The sequence below is a fragment of the Dendropsophus ebraccatus genome, chromosome 4 (genome assembly GCF_027789765.1).
Source record: "Dendropsophus ebraccatus isolate aDenEbr1 chromosome 4, aDenEbr1.pat, whole genome shotgun sequence".
NCBI classification, from domain to species: domain Eukaryota; kingdom Metazoa; phylum Chordata; class Amphibia; order Anura; family Hylidae; genus Dendropsophus; species Dendropsophus ebraccatus.
Window position 1 is genome coordinate 55,926,616 of NC_091457.1, and position 17,948 is coordinate 55,944,563.

General features: G+C 43.2%; 1 protein-coding gene across 13 annotated transcripts in view; it reads left to right on the plus strand.

Annotated features, from left to right (window-relative positions):
- The window catches only part of PACSIN3 (protein kinase C and casein kinase substrate in neurons 3), a 68,731-nt gene extending 62,845 nt beyond the window's left edge, over positions 1 to 5,886 (plus strand). For 10 of the 13 annotated variants that reach the window (XM_069965855.1, XM_069965857.1, XM_069965856.1 and 7 more), the window contains 3 exons: positions 327 to 389; positions 1,868 to 2,025; positions 4,794 to 5,886. In XM_069965855.1, coding sequence (XP_069821956.1) covers positions 327 to 389; positions 1,868 to 2,025; positions 4,794 to 4,906 — 334 coding nt within the window. In that variant the 3' untranslated portion in view covers positions 4,907 to 5,886. The remainder of the gene's footprint in view (positions 1 to 326; positions 390 to 1,867; positions 2,026 to 4,793) is intronic. The other 3 variants (XM_069965866.1, XM_069965865.1, XM_069965867.1) reach the window with 3 other exon arrangements.
- The last annotated feature ends 12,062 nt before the right edge of the window (positions 5,887 to 17,948 follow it).

A 17,948-nucleotide genomic window follows, 5' to 3' on the forward strand; every position in this document is an offset into this window, starting at 1 on the left:
TAATGCCAAATCGAACAAATGGAGAAATTGCTAAATGGTTTACATCTCAGTATGAAATGTTACGTAAATATGCGGTGAGCAATACATATTTTCATACTCAGAACTTTGATCTAATGTATGAAAAGATGCACAAAGGGTTTTCCAGTTTCTGCTATAATTCATGTCCCATCATGCCTTATCGGGAGTTGTTGTTTTGCACCAACTGGAAAGCCTTGGGATGGGGAACACTACATGACCAATTTGCCTGCAGTATGATGTAGCTGCTGGGACTTCAGACCTGGTGGTTGAAGTGTTAGTTTACAATCTGTTTGACATCCTCCTCCCAGGTTTTCCTACGCAGATGAAGACCAGGATTTCTATGCCACTTTAACGGATATGCCGAATTCAGAGTCAGTACAGGCTCCACGTCTAGTTCTTCCAAAGACGTGGTGCCCTTGTCTATCCTCCACTTACATTCTCCCCAATTGACTTGACTCTACTGTAGCTTTATATTGGTGATGGGGTTCCTTGGCTAGTTTGTCCTTCATGAACCTAATCTAACAAGAAACTTTCATCTACTTTCTCCTCACACATCTGTCTTCTGGGTGTTATTCAGTAACTGGGAATTCTGGTGGTCAGCAAAACCTATATGTGTATATAGTCCATTTGCTTAGTGATTACAGTCTAGTTTTAAATCTACGTCTGTGTTTTTATTTACCCTAAAAAGAGTATTTCCACCAAAATGAAAATGTTTAATAATGAGTTGGTAGAGGGGTTGGCCTTGAGATCTTAAAGGGGATTTTTCAGGAGTCAAGCATTAATGGCCTGTCCAGTGTCTGATCGGTGGCTACGCTTCATGCTGCATCTCCATCTAAATTATGTGAATGGGGTTGTGCCGCAGTATCGCCTGTGTAGATTTCTTAATCTTTTAGCTTACTTATAGAGCTGGATATCGGGGTTCAGAACCCAACCTGATATAATCAAATAGGCCATTAATGTTTTAAAGGTGTTGTGCACACTGTTAAAAAAAGGCCTGACATTGGTGTAAAATAACAAAAGGGGCAATATTCCCTTAACCCACTTCCATGGCGATGCCTTACATGTCTGTTATACCTGCTTAAGCAATGACATGTCAATTTGACATGTGACTTTGATAGAAAATCACTGTTCACACTGATGTGTTGCTCCAGCAAGCAAATGGTAAAAGAGAGGGAGCTCCTATAACCCACTTGCTTTTCAGGACCCTTAGCGCAATACCCCCATTTCTTTATTTAGTGACAATGTTTCCTAGAGAGAGAAGTCCTGCACAACTTCCTATTGGTGGCAATAGAAATGGGACCAGTCAGGGCTGCGCCCTTTCTCTCCAATGGCCCCATAGCAGCCCCATTGTCTGTCTCCATGGTATGTACAACCTTGCGAAGGTCATATATTGTTACCATGTAATTATTAAAGAAAAAAAAACTAGGACTGGTGGGGGACCAGAAAGGTGTAAGCACAGGAGCTGTAAAGTAAGCATTTTTTTTTTGTTTTTACACCACTGTAAGGTTTTTTGTTTTAATAAATATTTCATATGGTTGGACAACCCCTTTTTAAGTCAAATCCCCCTTGAATACAATTACCTTTTAGGACATAATTGCTAATTTCTGGAATGCTTTATAGGCCAGTCTTACACAGGCATATTAGAGCCACCTTTTTGTTACCAGATTGCCACCAAGTCCTGACCCCATTTTATTTCTGATTACCTGAATTGACCGATGTGAGTTCAGGTCATCAGACGCACTTGTGGCCGTAATACGGATACTAGAATGCAGTTGTATTAAGCCTGTGTGACACTGGCCTTAGGGTGGTGGTGTACTTCACTGGTAATTAATCTGTATGGTTCTTGCAGCACTGCAAAGGATGATGGCTCGGAGTGGTCAGAAGATGAAAGTCCTAAAAAGTCACTGGACAGTAATGGTCGGGAGGTATCACAGGTAGAGGGCGTGCGTGTGCGAGCACTTTATGATTACACTGGACAAGAGTCTGACGAGCTGAGCTTTTCAGCAGGTATACACCACTAACCTTCCCTTAACCACCTTTCCCATTTCCAATCCACAGGCACGTTCCCCAGTCCCATACCTTCCATCCTCCATCCCTCGTCAGGCCTAGTGCATGAATCTGGCAAAGCACGCAGGCTGGCATCTGTGCATGATGCACGTATCTTGCTACCACATTGTCCATCCACCCAATCACCCACTGTTAACACCGCTTTAATGACCGTACTAACTTCAGCATGGGACCAAGAGAGATTATGCCTTGGTTAAAAACCCACACAGTGCTGGACCTGTATGATGGACTCTGCACCAATGATCCACCATTTGTGGTATAGTGAAAGCAGCGAATGCTGGCATTTGTTCAGAAGTGTATGTTGTCTTAAAGTGAAAATCCCCTTTTTGGGGCCATAATATAAAGTTAGTTTAATCTCTCCCTGAAGCCATGGTGGCATCTAGCAGGTTCCTCTAACTCAATTCCATTTTAGATCCTTTTGTAAGTGGCTCTAAAAGTGGATCTTCACTTTAATTCACTAAGGGCATTTATTGTATTGTACCTGTGCGGTTAGTTTATAAAAATGTTTACCAGTATCTGCTAATTCTGTCTAAAATGAATCTTTCTGCGGCTTAACTCACACAAGGATAACTGCTTGACAGCAGATAAAGGGTTTGTCTAAAGGTGCGTTTACACAGAGAGATTTATCTGATAGATTTTGGAAGCCAAAGCCAGTAATGGTTTTGAAAAGAGGATAGATCCCAATCTTTCCTTTATGATATGATCCCTGTTTATAGTCTGTTCCTGGCTTTGGCCTCAAAGATCTGTCAGATAAATCTATCTGTGTAAAAGCACCATAAATGTGCAATATTGGCTCTGTTTAAAGGGTTGTGCCAAATTATTTTCAGAAATGATACATTACTGATCCACAGATTTACATGGTTTTGCAGATCAGCTCTATTCAGTGCGATACCAGACACAACCCAAGAACAAGTGTAGCGCTGTCACTGGAATAAAGAAGCCATGTTTATTTCTGTACAATAAATATATGAGAATCCATGACACTAATGTGAACAAGAACTCTGGACAAAGGATCTTTGCGTCATTGTAAACCCATTGTATCCCATTAAGGCTGAACTGCAGTACTCCACGGAGTGCTGCTATTTTTGGAGTGAGAGTGGACAGACCTTCTTTTATCTCTGAAAACTCCTTTTTAAAGAAGCTTTTCACTTTTTTTTTTCTTTTCATTATTTAACCCTAGACAGCAGGCTTGTCTGCATACTCGCCTGTGCTGACCACTTTTCATATCCCACTGGCACCCATATGACCTCTCCTCTGACTATCCCAAATTAACGGAGGACAAAAGTCACTGTCTGTGCATCTCTAGGAGTGATTTTCAACCCTTCAAAAGCACTGTAGATTCAAGTGAGCCAGAAAAGTGGTCACGTGGCATTAGCGGGATCTTAACGGCATTGGAAAAACACAGTGCCTTCTGAAAGCGATCAGCCCGGGTGAGTATACAGACAAGCCTGCTGCTGCCAGATAATAGAGTACTTCAAGCCAACAATCCCAGTATATGTCCTGCTATTTGGTCAAGCAACATGTAAAAAAATAAACACAATAGGGTAGTGTCCAGAGTATCCCATTACCACAACTGGCCAAGTCGGTTGAATTATTGATACAGGGTGAAACCTCACAAGGTCCCTCATATATAAACCCTTTATACTAGATCAGATTAAGATGATTGTGTCCAGAGGTTGTAGATCTCCTGTAACATAGTGCACCTTACAAAGTTTGATATATTGGATAATTTAACATGTACTGAGAGAATCTACTAAATAACCAGGTAAGTGACTCATTGTGTATGTGTATGAATAATGTTGAAATGAGCCCACTTACTAGTCAAGACACACTGAAATAGCCATGTCAAAGTCCTTTATTATCAAAGAAAACATGTTATACTTTAGACAAAATGTCAGACTTTATTAAGGTTGTTTTTTTATCCTAAGCAGTCTATAGAAAGACCGATGCAACTTACATTCATTCCTGTTGAATGGTCAGTCATTAGACTTTCTAAATTCCCAGATAGGTTTAATAGCGGGGTGTCAGAAACCATTCTTAGCAAACCTCTAGTCAACCCTTGATAGAAGTAGTTATTGGAGAAATATAAGGGTTGGCTAATGGTGGCGATATACCTTCCTGTTCTCCTCACGCCAAGCATTCCTGTATTCTCTATGCAGAGGGGAGAGGTAAGCCGCAGCTGCCCTGGCTGAGGCTCAACTCTACGAGAATAAAGGGATCTGAGACATCTTCAGACATCATCTGTGGTTGGACAGTTGAGAGAGCCCCATAAACCTTATACTGGTGGCTGAACCCATCGCAAGTGCCCCTTACAGCTGACAAAATTAAAACGTGTATGGGGACCTTAAGTTACAGAGTGAAATTGATTAAAAGGGGTTTTATCATCTTGCAAAGTTATCCTCTACCCACGGGATGTGATTGTGAGGGTCTAGTTACTGGGATTCTCCCTTGTTGCTGCGCTATTCATTATGTGGATAATGGATAAATTTGCAAGATGGGAAGACTTAAACAATGCAGTTTCCCTGAGGTGAACAATATTCGCAGTTATGCCCTATGAGGGCATTAGGGCAATATTTTATGGTGCTAAATGTATCGCTTTATTTGTGGGGCCAAGTCCATATTATCTTAAACACATCTTAAACACTTTTCATATTGGAAATATAACTATCTTGTGATGTCACATTGCAACTCAACATTTATTTTTACAGGAGAAGAGCTCGTAAAAATGGGTTCTGAAGATGAACAAGGCTGGTGTAGGGGACGTCTCCTTTCTGGAAAAATTGGACTTTATCCTGCAAACTATGTAGAAGATGTGTCTTGAGTGTCAACCAAGCCTTGAGCGTCCTCCGAGCTGTGTGCGTGTGTCCTGAATCCTCATAAGGACAGGGGACAGACCTATGAACATTGGATACTTCTAGTGAATCCATTGCTGCTTTTACCATATTATTTTAGACATGCAGTTATAAATATATATATATTTTTTTTCTTAATAAAAAATTACCCAGAAAATATTACGCCTGGCTGCACTCCTGCAGCATTGTGAACCAGGGATGTGCATTGTAAAGTTTTTCGTTGTGGAGAGTGCAGGTGAGATTGCTTGAATCACCCAAATGTATATAGACAAAGTGAAAAACACACACAAGTGCTTCCTCTAATCAAAACCCACTTACGGTTGTCCGCTATGGTAAAGGGTCAGAGTATGTTGTATCAATCAGCAGACTAGGTTTTGATTCTTCATTGCTATAGATGGGCCATATGTCCATTGACTGCAGATGGCAACTGGACATGTTGACAGCCCTAAGTGATTTATTTTTTTATTTTCCTGTCCACATTTGCACAAAAGAAATGCCCTTCTCCCCCGTATGGTAGATGAACGCGTTTTTAGTATATTATATTTACCACCTTGATGTCCAAGGGTTTGCATGTGTCTCCAGATCCCTGCTAGGTACCCAGGTGATTTATGTATTTTTCCTAATAACAGGGTATGTATTTAGGACTTTCTGCTGGACACATTTTGGGGTGTTTGATACTTAATAATTTTCAGGTTTGAGGGTTTAGTCAAGATGATGCTAGAGGTGGAGATCACTCCCTATATTTTTGTCCCCTGTTTAGTCTGTGCAAGAATATTAACTTTTGAAGCCTCTTCAGATTTCGTGAAGCCGACTGGTTCAGCATGAAATTGTAAAGCACTTTGGATGGATAAGAGAGTTCAAAAATTTTGTGCCATCTCATCATGCAAGTGACCTTATTGTGAACAATGTATTTTCTATTTAAATGATAATAAAATCTGCGTCGTTTTTACCATATGTGTTTGTTGTTGTTGTGGGGGAAATTACCCACTGCCAGTCCTAGCGAGACTCCAAATTATCAGTAGAGTATTTTTACAAGCTTGGGAGACATGACACAGACACAGGATTGTGTGAAACAAGCTCATTGTTTATTGGACAAAAACACATATTTATACATGAAAGAAAAGGAAGGCGTCCTACCAGAAAGAACATGGGTGGTGGTCAAGTTTCTATTAGTTAGATGTTACATACATATTCTTGTTCTGATTGTGTCAATTACATATTCTATTACCCAGCACGTGAGTGGCTAAGATTAATTAAACAATATGTTATTTGGACTTGTAACTTATTATCCAGACTCTAAGATGCTATAACAATAGTATCATTGGAGCTCTTGGCCTCAATTGTTCCCTTTAAGGTATCTGAACAATGGGTGTTTACATAAACAACAAATTGCACACGTCCAAACAATTGACCATTAACCCCTCCAAGGTGTATCAACAACTTCTACAAACACCATCTTACATACATTCTATGTTTAACTATTTCCATGCCTCACATTCTTGATAGCTTTAGAGTAGAGATTTATTTTCTATAACTGTCATCTAGAGGTTTTTTTTTTCTTTATCCTTTATACACTTAACATTAAACCTTAAGCACCAGAAGGAAAAGTCTATCTTGTGATTTCCATATCTCCATGACATGTTAATGATATGCAAATGATGATAAAGTAAAACAGACTTGAGCACCACAAAAAGAAATACACAGTTTCATGCCTTGGCGTGTTAATGGTTGGAGAGATGCCCTGTCACACTGAATGCCCTTGGGCACACAAATCAACAAGATGTGGTTATGGCAGTTTAAGTTCTGACTAATGACACCCCACGTGTGCTCGATGGAAACCAGTCGGGAGACACAGTGGGCAAATTTAGGCCATACATGGTAACATGAGCAACATGTGGCTGGTGTAGTGTTGGAAAATATCTCCTGGGACACTTTAGAGAAATGGCTATAGCACTATTTCCACGACCAGTACACTACAGGTGTACAGGCAGGGCTGTATTTACCATTAGGCACCCGTGGTCCAGTGCCTAGGGCAGCACCAGGGAGTAGGGGGACAGAAAAAAACTTTTTTTATTTTTTATTTTTTTAGTTTCCCTCCTCCCGTTCAGACTTTTCCAGGGGGGTGGGGGGTATGGTGGTATTGGTCAGGTCTGGTATCGCTAATAGGTGCGTGAAGATGGGGCGTCTTCAGGTTTAGCGCCTAGGGCAGCAGCAGCTGTTAATACAGCCCTGTGTACAGGTACACTATCACGCACCCCATAATCATGGGAGTAGGACAGGTGTAACATTCCCTCTTTCACAGTGGAATTATATACATGGGAGCACCAGGCTGAATTTTGTTTAGGTCATGCAGACTGTTCACAGTAGCATAAACCTGGTACCATGGCCTGCAGCCTCTGTGGACTTGACATCTGGAACGTCATTGGCTGTTACATTCCAAATGCATGTACAGTGGTCCCTCAACTTACAATGGCATCAGGTTACATTATTTTCAACATACAATAACTTGAGACTAGACTCCAACTACAATGCTACAGATGGTCAGGAACTGCGGAATGAACTAGCTGATTGACCAATAAAAATGCCCATTTTACTGGTAAAGCCCTAGTATTAGTAAAGTGCATGCAGTGATTGACTGTCTTGTATCTCCTATCTACAGTACAGTGTGATACAATATGTTCTGTACTGCTCTGTACCTGTCCCAGGATGAGTTGCTCCTTTGGGCACCAGGTGAGGGCGGCTTCATTTTATTTTTCTGGGACCCTGTGTAAACTGTACAGGACCCTGAAAACGCCCTTGTTCTACACATAGAGTAATTTACAATTTCCAGCCCTTTCTGACTGTTGTATGTTGTAAGGACTTGTGTTATCCATATTATCTGCCTATTTTTCTTTAAAAAATTTTTTTATATTTTGGGATAGTATTTTGGTGGCTTTAGAACCAATTACCAATTTTCCATAGAGTTTTGGTCTCAAGATACAATAGTTGTCCTGGAACCAATTAATATTGTAACTTGAGGGCCCACTGTGTATTTCTGTATGTAGTGGGAGATTTATCAAAGGGTGTAAAATTTAGACTGGTGCAAACTGTCCACAATAACCAATCACAGCTCCTTTTTCCTTTCACTAGAGCTGGAAGCTGAGCTGTAATTGGTTGCTGTGGCCAGTTTGCTACAGTCGGAAGCTGCGTGGGGGCTCCCCGGACGATCTATAGATTGGAACTCACAGGAAATAGCGGCGGTCTATACACTGAGTGATGGCAGAAAATCATTGCCATTATTATCATCTGTCCTTCAACATGTTAAAAGGGAACGATTGGCTGACATTGTGCATGTTGGCTGATCGTTGCCTAACATTATTCAAAGCGATTATCAGCCGTAATTGCCTATAATCGCTTTGTGTAATAGGACCTTTAGTGAAGAATATCAGTGAAAAATGACAGATCCTTACCACTACTGACCTGTAATCTTGAGATGTCAATAATGTTCAGAAACAAGAACTGGTGATAAGGATGGGAGGGAGCGAAGCTCTGTGGCTTGTGCCAGTCCTGTAAGCTGCAATACATCAGCGACTGTTGTAATCTTTGCTTGCCCTACTTGTAGCATGACTCCGAAGAGATTACGAAGACCAAATACGTATTAGTTTAACATGCATGTCTACAATCCTTTATGGTGCAAAGGGCAACAGAGCTTCTGTATTCTAAACTCTCAGTTAAAGGCATGCTTCATGCATCCTTTTTGGATTGTCACAGAGGGACGCTGTGACTCCTTCAGACATATCTATACGCTTGAATTCATTTTAATGTAATATCTAGCACAAAAATTATCATAAAATAAAAGTTTTTGTAATACAAATTGCACCAAATGGTATTATACACAGCTATGAGCCAGATAATCCATTTCTGTGGCTATATAGTAAGTGTAATAAAGCAATCTGTTTCTTTAAAAATGTGCTAGATAAAGAGGGACAGAGGGATATGGGTCAAAAGTAGGGATTGCTCTCCAAAATAGGGACACATCGGAGGCTTTACGGATAATTATGATAGGCCTTATGTGCCACAAAACATATTTTGTGCAACCCCCCCAAACAAAAATATATTAAATACAGCAAAGCATCTGTTAGAACACAAGTTTAGATACACCAGCTATTATATGTATAGAAGTCTGGGCACAGAATTATTTAATTTAAAAAAAAAAACTCTTGGGGAGGAGGTGGGTGAGCAAAACAACATGCACTTACCTCCTCGCCTCCAGTACTGGGGTCCACTGCCCTCCGGTCCCCAGCCGCTTCTAGTTGGAGTGGGATCTGGGATGTGACTTTCCAAGCCTGTTCAGCCAGTCAGCAGCTGTAGCGGGGTCACACCTCTGCTGCTGACTGGCTGAGTGGGCCTGACACGTCACGTCCCACATCCTACTTAGAACTAGGAGCGACCAGGGACTGGAGTGGAGGACAGCAGACCCCAGCGCAGGAGCTGGAGAGGTAAGTGCATGTTGTTTTATTCACCTACGTCCTCCCTTGCAGTTTTGAAAAAAAAAAGTCTGTGCCTGGACTTCTCCTTTAATTTTTCACCGTAAAGTCCCCTTTACATGGTGCTTATTAATGGGGCTTGCTTGGAAAGCCTAAAAGGTAAAGGTATGTAATTCTATAAAGAGAGAGGGGAAAAAAATATGGCTTCACATCCACATGCTATACACTGTCCCACTGCTTCTCAGCAAAGTGAAAAAGAACATCAGGAGTTTGTAGGGAATTTACAGTAAGGGTACAAACCCACACAGCAGATACGCAGCAAAAACGCAGCAGATTTGAAGCAGATTTGGTGGTGCAGATTTGATGCTGTGTCCAGTTATTTAGATCTAATCTTCTGCGTATTTGTTGCATGTTGTTGCGTATTTGCTGCGTATCGCAGCAGTAAATAAGCTGCGTATACGGTGTGTGGGTTTGTACCCTAACAAAGCAAAGCGCTTTGTTAGTTTGGCAGCTGTCTGCCTTTGAATTTTGTGCAAATCCGGGTGTCTGGAAAAAGCTGGATCCAGTCCTGGGAAAAGTTAATGTGGTTAAAAGATATTTTGATCAAAGTGTATAAACCCATACAACAACATTCATGTGGTTCCCTAACCTGAATGGTGTAGCTCTGGATGGAGATCACCGTCATCACAACACCTATGCCCATAGTGAGAGTAATCCCACTGCTGAAAGACCAAGCCCTCTGGCCCTTGGCCACACCACTCCACAGAGTCAGCATTGCATTAGAAATGGCCACCACACAGCACCACACCAGTGTTAACAGATGGCTAAGCTCACCTTGTACTCCCAGGCAGCTCACTAATGTGTATGTAACAGCATATAGCATCTCTCATTAAAAGTAATGCATTAAAAAAAAAAAAAAAAAAAGCACTTTAAAGTGGTCAAATGCTAACGCTATTCTGTTGCTGTGTAGGGTATAAGAATGATATAGACCTTATATAAATGATTACAGTGCAGTTATATCCAGTTATTACAGGTGACATCTCAGATCAAAATCACAATTATTCCCTTGTCTTTCCCATTTAGTCCAGACTACCGTGTAGACTTTTCCCAGTCACAATGCATGTGTACAGTTAGGTACCTGCCTTGGTTATGTAATGTCCTCTGCTCGCAACCCAGTCCTGACCCTGCCTGCGCTTTTGCTGCAACTCCCCCATTCATGGCCCGATCCTGCCTGGTGCTCATTTGTGCGGCCCTTGGCAGCGGGTATCCACCAGCTTCCTCTTTCCACCCTGCCCAGGCCCCATGCTTCCACTATAGTTCCTCCACTGTCCTCTATTACGTGAACACCCACCCACTTGGATATAAAGAGGTGCTCTGGGTATTCATATTTTTAATACATTGTTGGGGTTACATAGAAAATAATAAATAGCCAATTCTGACCTACCTCAGTCCCCGGGGGTCCTCCTGCCATGCCATTGGGTACCCCACTGAAAGCTCTGGATGCTACTCCCAAGAGGGCAGTGTCCTGCTTCAGACAGTGATTGTGTTGAGACAAGTCCGTCTAGAAAGTAGCAGCCAGAGTGTTCAATCGGGGACATGAAGATGTTACTTGGGGAATCCTAGAGGAGCATGATAGGTGAAAATAGGCTGTTTATAAATTTCTATGCAAACCCAGTAATATATGTATTAATGCAGATTATTTGCACTTTAGGTATATTTTACAGTAACATATTGCTTTACATGCTGTTTTCAACAATTTCACCTATACACATGAGTTTGTAAAGACAAGGTTGCCCTAATTTTTAACCAGTATAATATTGTAATGCTGTTTATTTGCAAGAACTTTTGCCCAATTATCCAGAAGAGCATTTGTGAGGTCAGACACTGATGTTGGGTGAGACGGCCTGACTGACCATCTCTGTTCTACAGTAGTTCATTCCAAAGGTGTTGGATGGGTTGCAGTCATCGCTCACCCAACCATGCCTTTATAGATTTATAGATTTTGCTTTGTGCACTGGGACACAGTCAGACTGGAACGGAAGAGGGCCAAACCAAAACTATTCCCACAAGGCATACAATTATTAGAACTCTGTGTATGCTGGTCTTGATAAATTCCGCCCTATGACTTTTATTATTATACTGTATTTGCACAGCTTTCCTGCATATATTTGTCAAATATTTTCCCCAAACATTGATTTGCGCAATATTTTTTATTATTTTATAAAAATGTCTTAAACCTTTTAGTGGTAACTGATGTATGCATGTGACAATTTAAAATTGTTGCAAATTATTGCTCAGTCTTATATTTTTGCACAATCTCACTCCAATCTGGGCCACACTTTGAAACTTACATACAGTATATGTTATTTATGAAAATTGTGTGCCATTTTAATACATTTGGTAGAGATACATGTGACCTTAGTTATGAAAAACACTTCAAATACACAATAAAAAATTCCTTTCTATGTACTTGTCGATGACTAAACTTTTATGCAGCTGCCTTGATCCACTGTTTCTTCTAAACAGTGCTTACGGCCCCTTTCACATACCAGGGCAAATGTGGACAGAATAAGGACCCATTCATTTAAATGGCCCCGGACAGAGATCCCAATCTTGAATAAGGTGGTTTGTGCAAATGTGGACTGTGCACATTCAAAATCCTTTCTGAAGCTGTAGGTAAGCAGCTATGGGCAGGACTACGGATATGTGAATTGAGCTTGAGGCTGTGTTTACAGGTAGAATTTTGGTTATTGTGGCAAAAACCAGGAATGGAATGGAGCAGAAAATTTTTTGGGGGACCTTCTCCTGGTTTTGGCTAAAAGTCCTGACTAAAATACTAAGCATAAGCCCAGTTTCAAAGTTACAAAACTACGAATTTGGTGAAAGAAAAACTAGAACCCTAGAAATGTGGCAAAGCAAGCACATACAATATCCAAAGTACTTCAATCTGTACTGGAGACATTTGGAGTGGTGGATTCATGCTGTACATATGGTACATTGGCTGAAGGCCAAGGAGGACCCCACTGCTTAGGTTGCCTTTACACATCGATTTATCTGACAGATTTTTTAAGCGAAAGCCAGGAATGGATTTTTAAAGAGGAGAAATCTCAGTCTTTCCTTTTTGACCTGTTCCCTGATTATAGTCTGTTCCTGGCTTTGGCTTTAGAAATCTGTCAGATAAATCTGTATGTGGAAGGCACCCTTAGTCTGGGTTCACACTACGTATATTTCAGTCAGTATTGTGGTCCTCATATTGCAACCAAAACCAGGAGTGGATTAAAAACACAGAAAGGATCTGTTCACACAATGTTGAAATTGAGTGGATGGCCGCCATATAACAGTAAATAACTGCCATTATTTCAATATAACAGCCGTTGTTTTAAAATGACAGCAAATATTTGCCATTAAATGCCCCTATTCCACGAGTCGTTTGGAGGAGCAAACGAGCGCTATTAGCGCTCGTTTGCTCCTCGTTCCCCGCTCGCTGCCTCCGCTATTCAACGCGGGGGATCGTGAGTGCGGGAGGGGGCGGCGGGGAGCTGCGGGGAGGCTGCCCGGGGGATCGCTGATCGTCCGGGCAGCCCATAGGATATAGCAGCGTCTGCTGCCGATGCTCCTATTCAACGGAGCGACGGCAGCAGATTGCTGCTATATCAGTCGCTTGTTTTTCAACATGTTGAAAAACAAGCGACTGCAACGATCAGCCGACATGAACGATGTCGGCTGATCGTTGCACTCTATTCCACGGGACGAATATCGTTCGTAGCGGCCGATATCGGCCGAATACGAACAATATTGCTCCTTTAAACGACCCGTGGAATAGGGTCTTTAGTGAGAAGAACCGACCTTTACAGACCTGTTCTTCTCACTAAACTGCAGTCTGTGGGTCCTGCTCCCTCCCCTGTGTGGAGATGTTACCGGGGCCCCCACCCTCCTGGCTTTCACAGACTCCTTCCTGCCCCGTGCAGATGAGGAGGGGGAGGGGCGGGAGAGCTGGTTCCGGTGAGGAGGACACAGGAGGCAGGTGCTGGGAAGATGTAAGGAGCTTCCTAATGAAATGTAAGTGCCTGTTGGGAGTGTGTGTGTGTGTGTATATATATATATATATATATATATATATATATATATATATATATAATAAATATATATATATAGTGTGTGAGAGTGAATGAATGTATGTATGTGTGAGAGTAAGTGAGTGAATGAATGTATATGTGTATGTATTTGTGAGAGTGAATGAATGTATGTGTGTGTGTGTATGTATGTATGTTTGAGAGTGAATGTATGCGTGAGAGTGAATGTATGTGTGAGAGTGAATGTATGAGTATGTATGTGTGAGAGTGAATGTATGAGTATGTATGTGTGAGAGTGAATGTATGTATGTATGTATGTGTGTGTGTATATGTGAGAGAGTGAATGAATGTGTGTGTGAATGCATGTGTGAGAGTGAGTGTGTGTATGTGAAAAGTCTGCTCTGACCTGCAGAGGGAGCTGTAGCACTCCGGGCAAACTTCTCTTCCTGCAGGTCAGGGCACCTGCTGCTGGGCTGTTCGCCTGCCCGCCCCCAGGAGACCAGAACCGCTGTGCCATAACCTCATCCCGCGGAGCAATTCATGGGAAGGCTCCTCAGTTTCATGTGATGAAGAGTTCATGACAGCGCGCTTGTTTGCTGACAGGGATACTGCAGCTGTTGGTGCTGCCTAATTCAAACATGGCGGCCAGGTGAGCGTGTCCTGTGAGTCCAGCGGGCAGTGTGTCCCATGCTGTCGCACATGCTGGGATCATGCTCCCCCAATGTCACCCACACTGATGATGTCTCCTCCCGACTCCCATACACTGAAGAGGTCAGAAGTGAGAGACACCTGAGAGGAACATGTGCTGGGCCGGTGTAGCAGAGCTGAGTTAGTAGACAAGCTGGGAGCTGGAGGACTGTCATGTGGTGTCAGAGAGGATTCTCCCATTCTGTGTGTATCCAGCTGGTGCAACACTACAACTCCCAGCATGTACTGACAGCTAGCCTGTGACAACACTACAACTCCCAGCATGTACTGACAGCTAGCCTGTGACAACACTACAAATCCTTGCATGTACTGACAACCTGTGACAACACTACAAATCCCAGCATGTACTGACAGTGCATGCTGGGAGTTGAAGTGTTGTCACAGGCTGTCAGTATGCTAGGATTTGTAGTGTTGTCACAGGTCGTCAGTACATTCTGGGATTTGTAGTGTTGTCACAGGCTGTCAGTACATGCTGGGAGTTGTAGTGTTGTCACAGGCAGTCAGTACATGCTGGGAGTTGAAGTGTTGTCACAGGCTGTCAGTACGCTAGGATTTGTAGTGTTGTCACAGGCTGTCATTACGCTAGGATTTGTAGTGTTGTCACAGGCTGTCAGTACATGCTGGGAGTTGTAGTGTTGTCACAGGCAGTCAGTACATGCTGGGAGTTGTAGTGTTGTCACAGGCAGTCAGTACATGCTGGGAGTTGTAGTGTTGTCACAGGCAGTCAGTACATGCTGGGAGTTGTAGTGTTGTCACAGGCAGTCAGTACATGCTGGGAGTTGTAGTGTTTGCAAAAGGACGCTGGTTGACCTCAGGGAGATCAACCAAAACACCGCAGAGACACCATCACGTGTCTCAACGTCAGTGTATTCTAGAGCATTGCCCCCTGGGAAATCGAATATGCAAAAGAACACTGCAGAGACACCATCACATGTCTCGACATCAGTGAACTAGCCAGACCTTCCCTCCGGGAAGGAACAACCAAGCCAAAGCGTTCTCCAGTCAAGGAAACCACCTCAGCAAGGTATCCATCCACAGACAGCTGTTTCGGGGTTTTTGCCCCTCATCAGTGTGGAGTAGGTTTCTGGCTAGTGGGAGCAATGACTAGTAAGTGCATGCAAAAGGACGCTGGTTGACCTCAGGGAGATCAACCAAAACACCGCAGAGACACCATCACGTGTCTCAACGTCAGTGTATTCTAGAACATTGCCCCCTGGGAAATCGAATATGCAAAAGAACACTGCAGAGACACCATCACATGTCTCGACGTCAGTGAACTAGCCAGACCTTCCCTCCGGGAAGGAACAACCAAGCCAAAGCGTTCTCCAGTAAAGGAAACCACCTCAGCAAGGTATCCATCCACAGACAGCTGTTTCGGGGTTTTTGCCCCTCATCAGTGTGGAGTAGGTTTCTGGCTAGTGGGAGCACTTACTAGTCATTGCTCCCACTAGCCAGAAACCTACTCCACACTGATGAGGGGCAAAAACCCCGAAACAGCTGTCTGTGGATGGATACCTTGCTGAGGTGGTTTCCTTGACTGGAGAACGCTTTGGCTTGGTTGTTCCTTCCCGGAGGGAAGGTCTGGCTAGTTCACTGACGTCGAGACATGTGATGGTGTCTCTGCAGTGTTCTTTTGCATATTCGATTTCCCAGGGGGCAATGCTCTAGAATACACTGACGTTGAGACACGTGATGGTGTCTCTGCGGTGTTTTGGTTGATCTCCCTGAGGTCAACCAGCGTCCTTTTGCATGCACTTACTAGTCATTGCTCCCACTAGCCAGAAACCTACTCCACACTGATGAGGGGCAAAAACCCTGAAACAGCTGTCTGTGGATGGATACCTTGCTGAGGTGGTTTCCTTGACTGGAGAACGCTTTGGCTTGGTTGTTCCTTCCCGGAGGGAAGGTCTGGCTAGTTCACTGATGTCGAGACATGTGATGGTGTCTCTGCAGTGTTCTTTTGCATATTCGATTTCCCAGGGGGCAATGCTCTAGAATACACGGGAGTTGTAGTGTTGTCACAGGCAGTCAGTACATGCTGGGAGTTGTAGTGTTGTCACAGGCAGTCAGTAAATACTGGGAGTTGTAGTGTTGTCACAGGTTGTCAGTTTATGCTGGGATTTGTAGTGTTGTCACAGGTTGTCAGTTCATGCTAGGATTTGTAGTGTTGTTGTCACAGGCAGTCAGTACATGCTGGGATTTGTAGTGTTGTCACAGGCTGTCAGTACATGCTGGGATTTGTAGTGTTGTCACAGGTTGTCAGTACATGCTGGGATTTGTAGTGTTGTCACAGGCTGTCAGTACATGCTGGGAGTTGTAGTGTTGTCACAGGCAGTCAGTACATGCTGGGATTTGTAGTGTTGTCACAGGCTGTCAGTACATGCTGGGAGTTGTAGTCAGGGGCGGATTAACTTTACCAAAGGCCCTGGGCTGTTCACCAAGCCTGGGCCCCCCACCCCACTGTAACTATGGCGGAACTAGCCTGGCGTTCATAGTACAGGACAGATAATGTCATGATGTCCTAATTTGTGCAAAATTGCCATAAAAAAAACTGTGATTTTTTGCAAATCATGGCAGAAATGTAGCCAGGAGACAGTACACCACTTAAAGTATAAGTCTTTTTGGGTGGTCATGGGCCCCTCAGGGCCCCTATTATAATCCACTAGTGGTTGTAGTGTTGTCACAGGCAGTCAGTACATGCTGGGATTTGTAGTGTTGTCACAGGTTGTCAGTACATGCTGGGAGTTGTAGTGTTGTCACAGGCAGTCAGTACATGCTGGGATTTGTAGTGTTATCAGTACATGCTGGGATTTGTAGTGTTGTCACAGGCAGTTAGTACATGCTGGGATTTGTAGTGTTGTCAGTACATGCTAGGATTTGTAGTGTTGTCACAGGCAGTCAGTACATGCTGGGATTTGTAGTGTTGTCACAGGTTGTCAGTACATGCTGGGAGTTGTAGTGTTGTCACAGGCAGTCAGTACATGCTGGGATTTGTAGTGTTGTCACAGGCAGTTAGTACATGCTGGGATTTGTAGTGTTGTCACAGGCAGTCAGTACATGCTGGGATTTGTAGTGTTGTCAGTACATGCTAGGATTTGTAGTGTTGTCACAGGCTGTCAGTACGCTAAGATTTGTAGTGTTGTCACAGGTTGTCAGTACATGCTGGGAGTTGTAGTGTAGTCATAGGCTGTCAGTGCATGCTGGGAGTTGTAGTGTTGTCATAGGCTGTCAGTGCATGCTGGGAGTTGTAGTGCTGTCGCACGTTAGCTGTCAGCCTGTGACAACACTACAACTCCCAGCATGTACTGACAGCTAACCTGCGACTACACTACAACTCCCAGCATGTACTGTCTACCTGTACTACTACACGCTGCAATACTGATAACTGTTACTATGACATATCAGAGATTGCAGAAAAGGTACCGTACATTATATTTTGGTTTGTAAATCAGCAAATATTTTGGACTGTAAAAAAATAATAATATGTTCCCCATTTTGGTAGGGGGGCCCAGACATTTTGGCTGTATGGGGCCCAAAAATTCCTGATGGCGGCCCTGCCTGTCTTCAATCCTTGCTGCACGGGGTCCAGGCTTCCTGCTCTACCGCCCAGCCAACCACTGATTGGCTGGGTGGGAGAGCAGAAAGCTGGGACAGCATGCAGCAAGGATTGAAGACAGGTAATGTATTGTATACAGCGGGAGCCAATTAAGGAGGGGCGGATGATTTACATACTCGCAGCAGACTTTCACACCGCTGTGAGTATG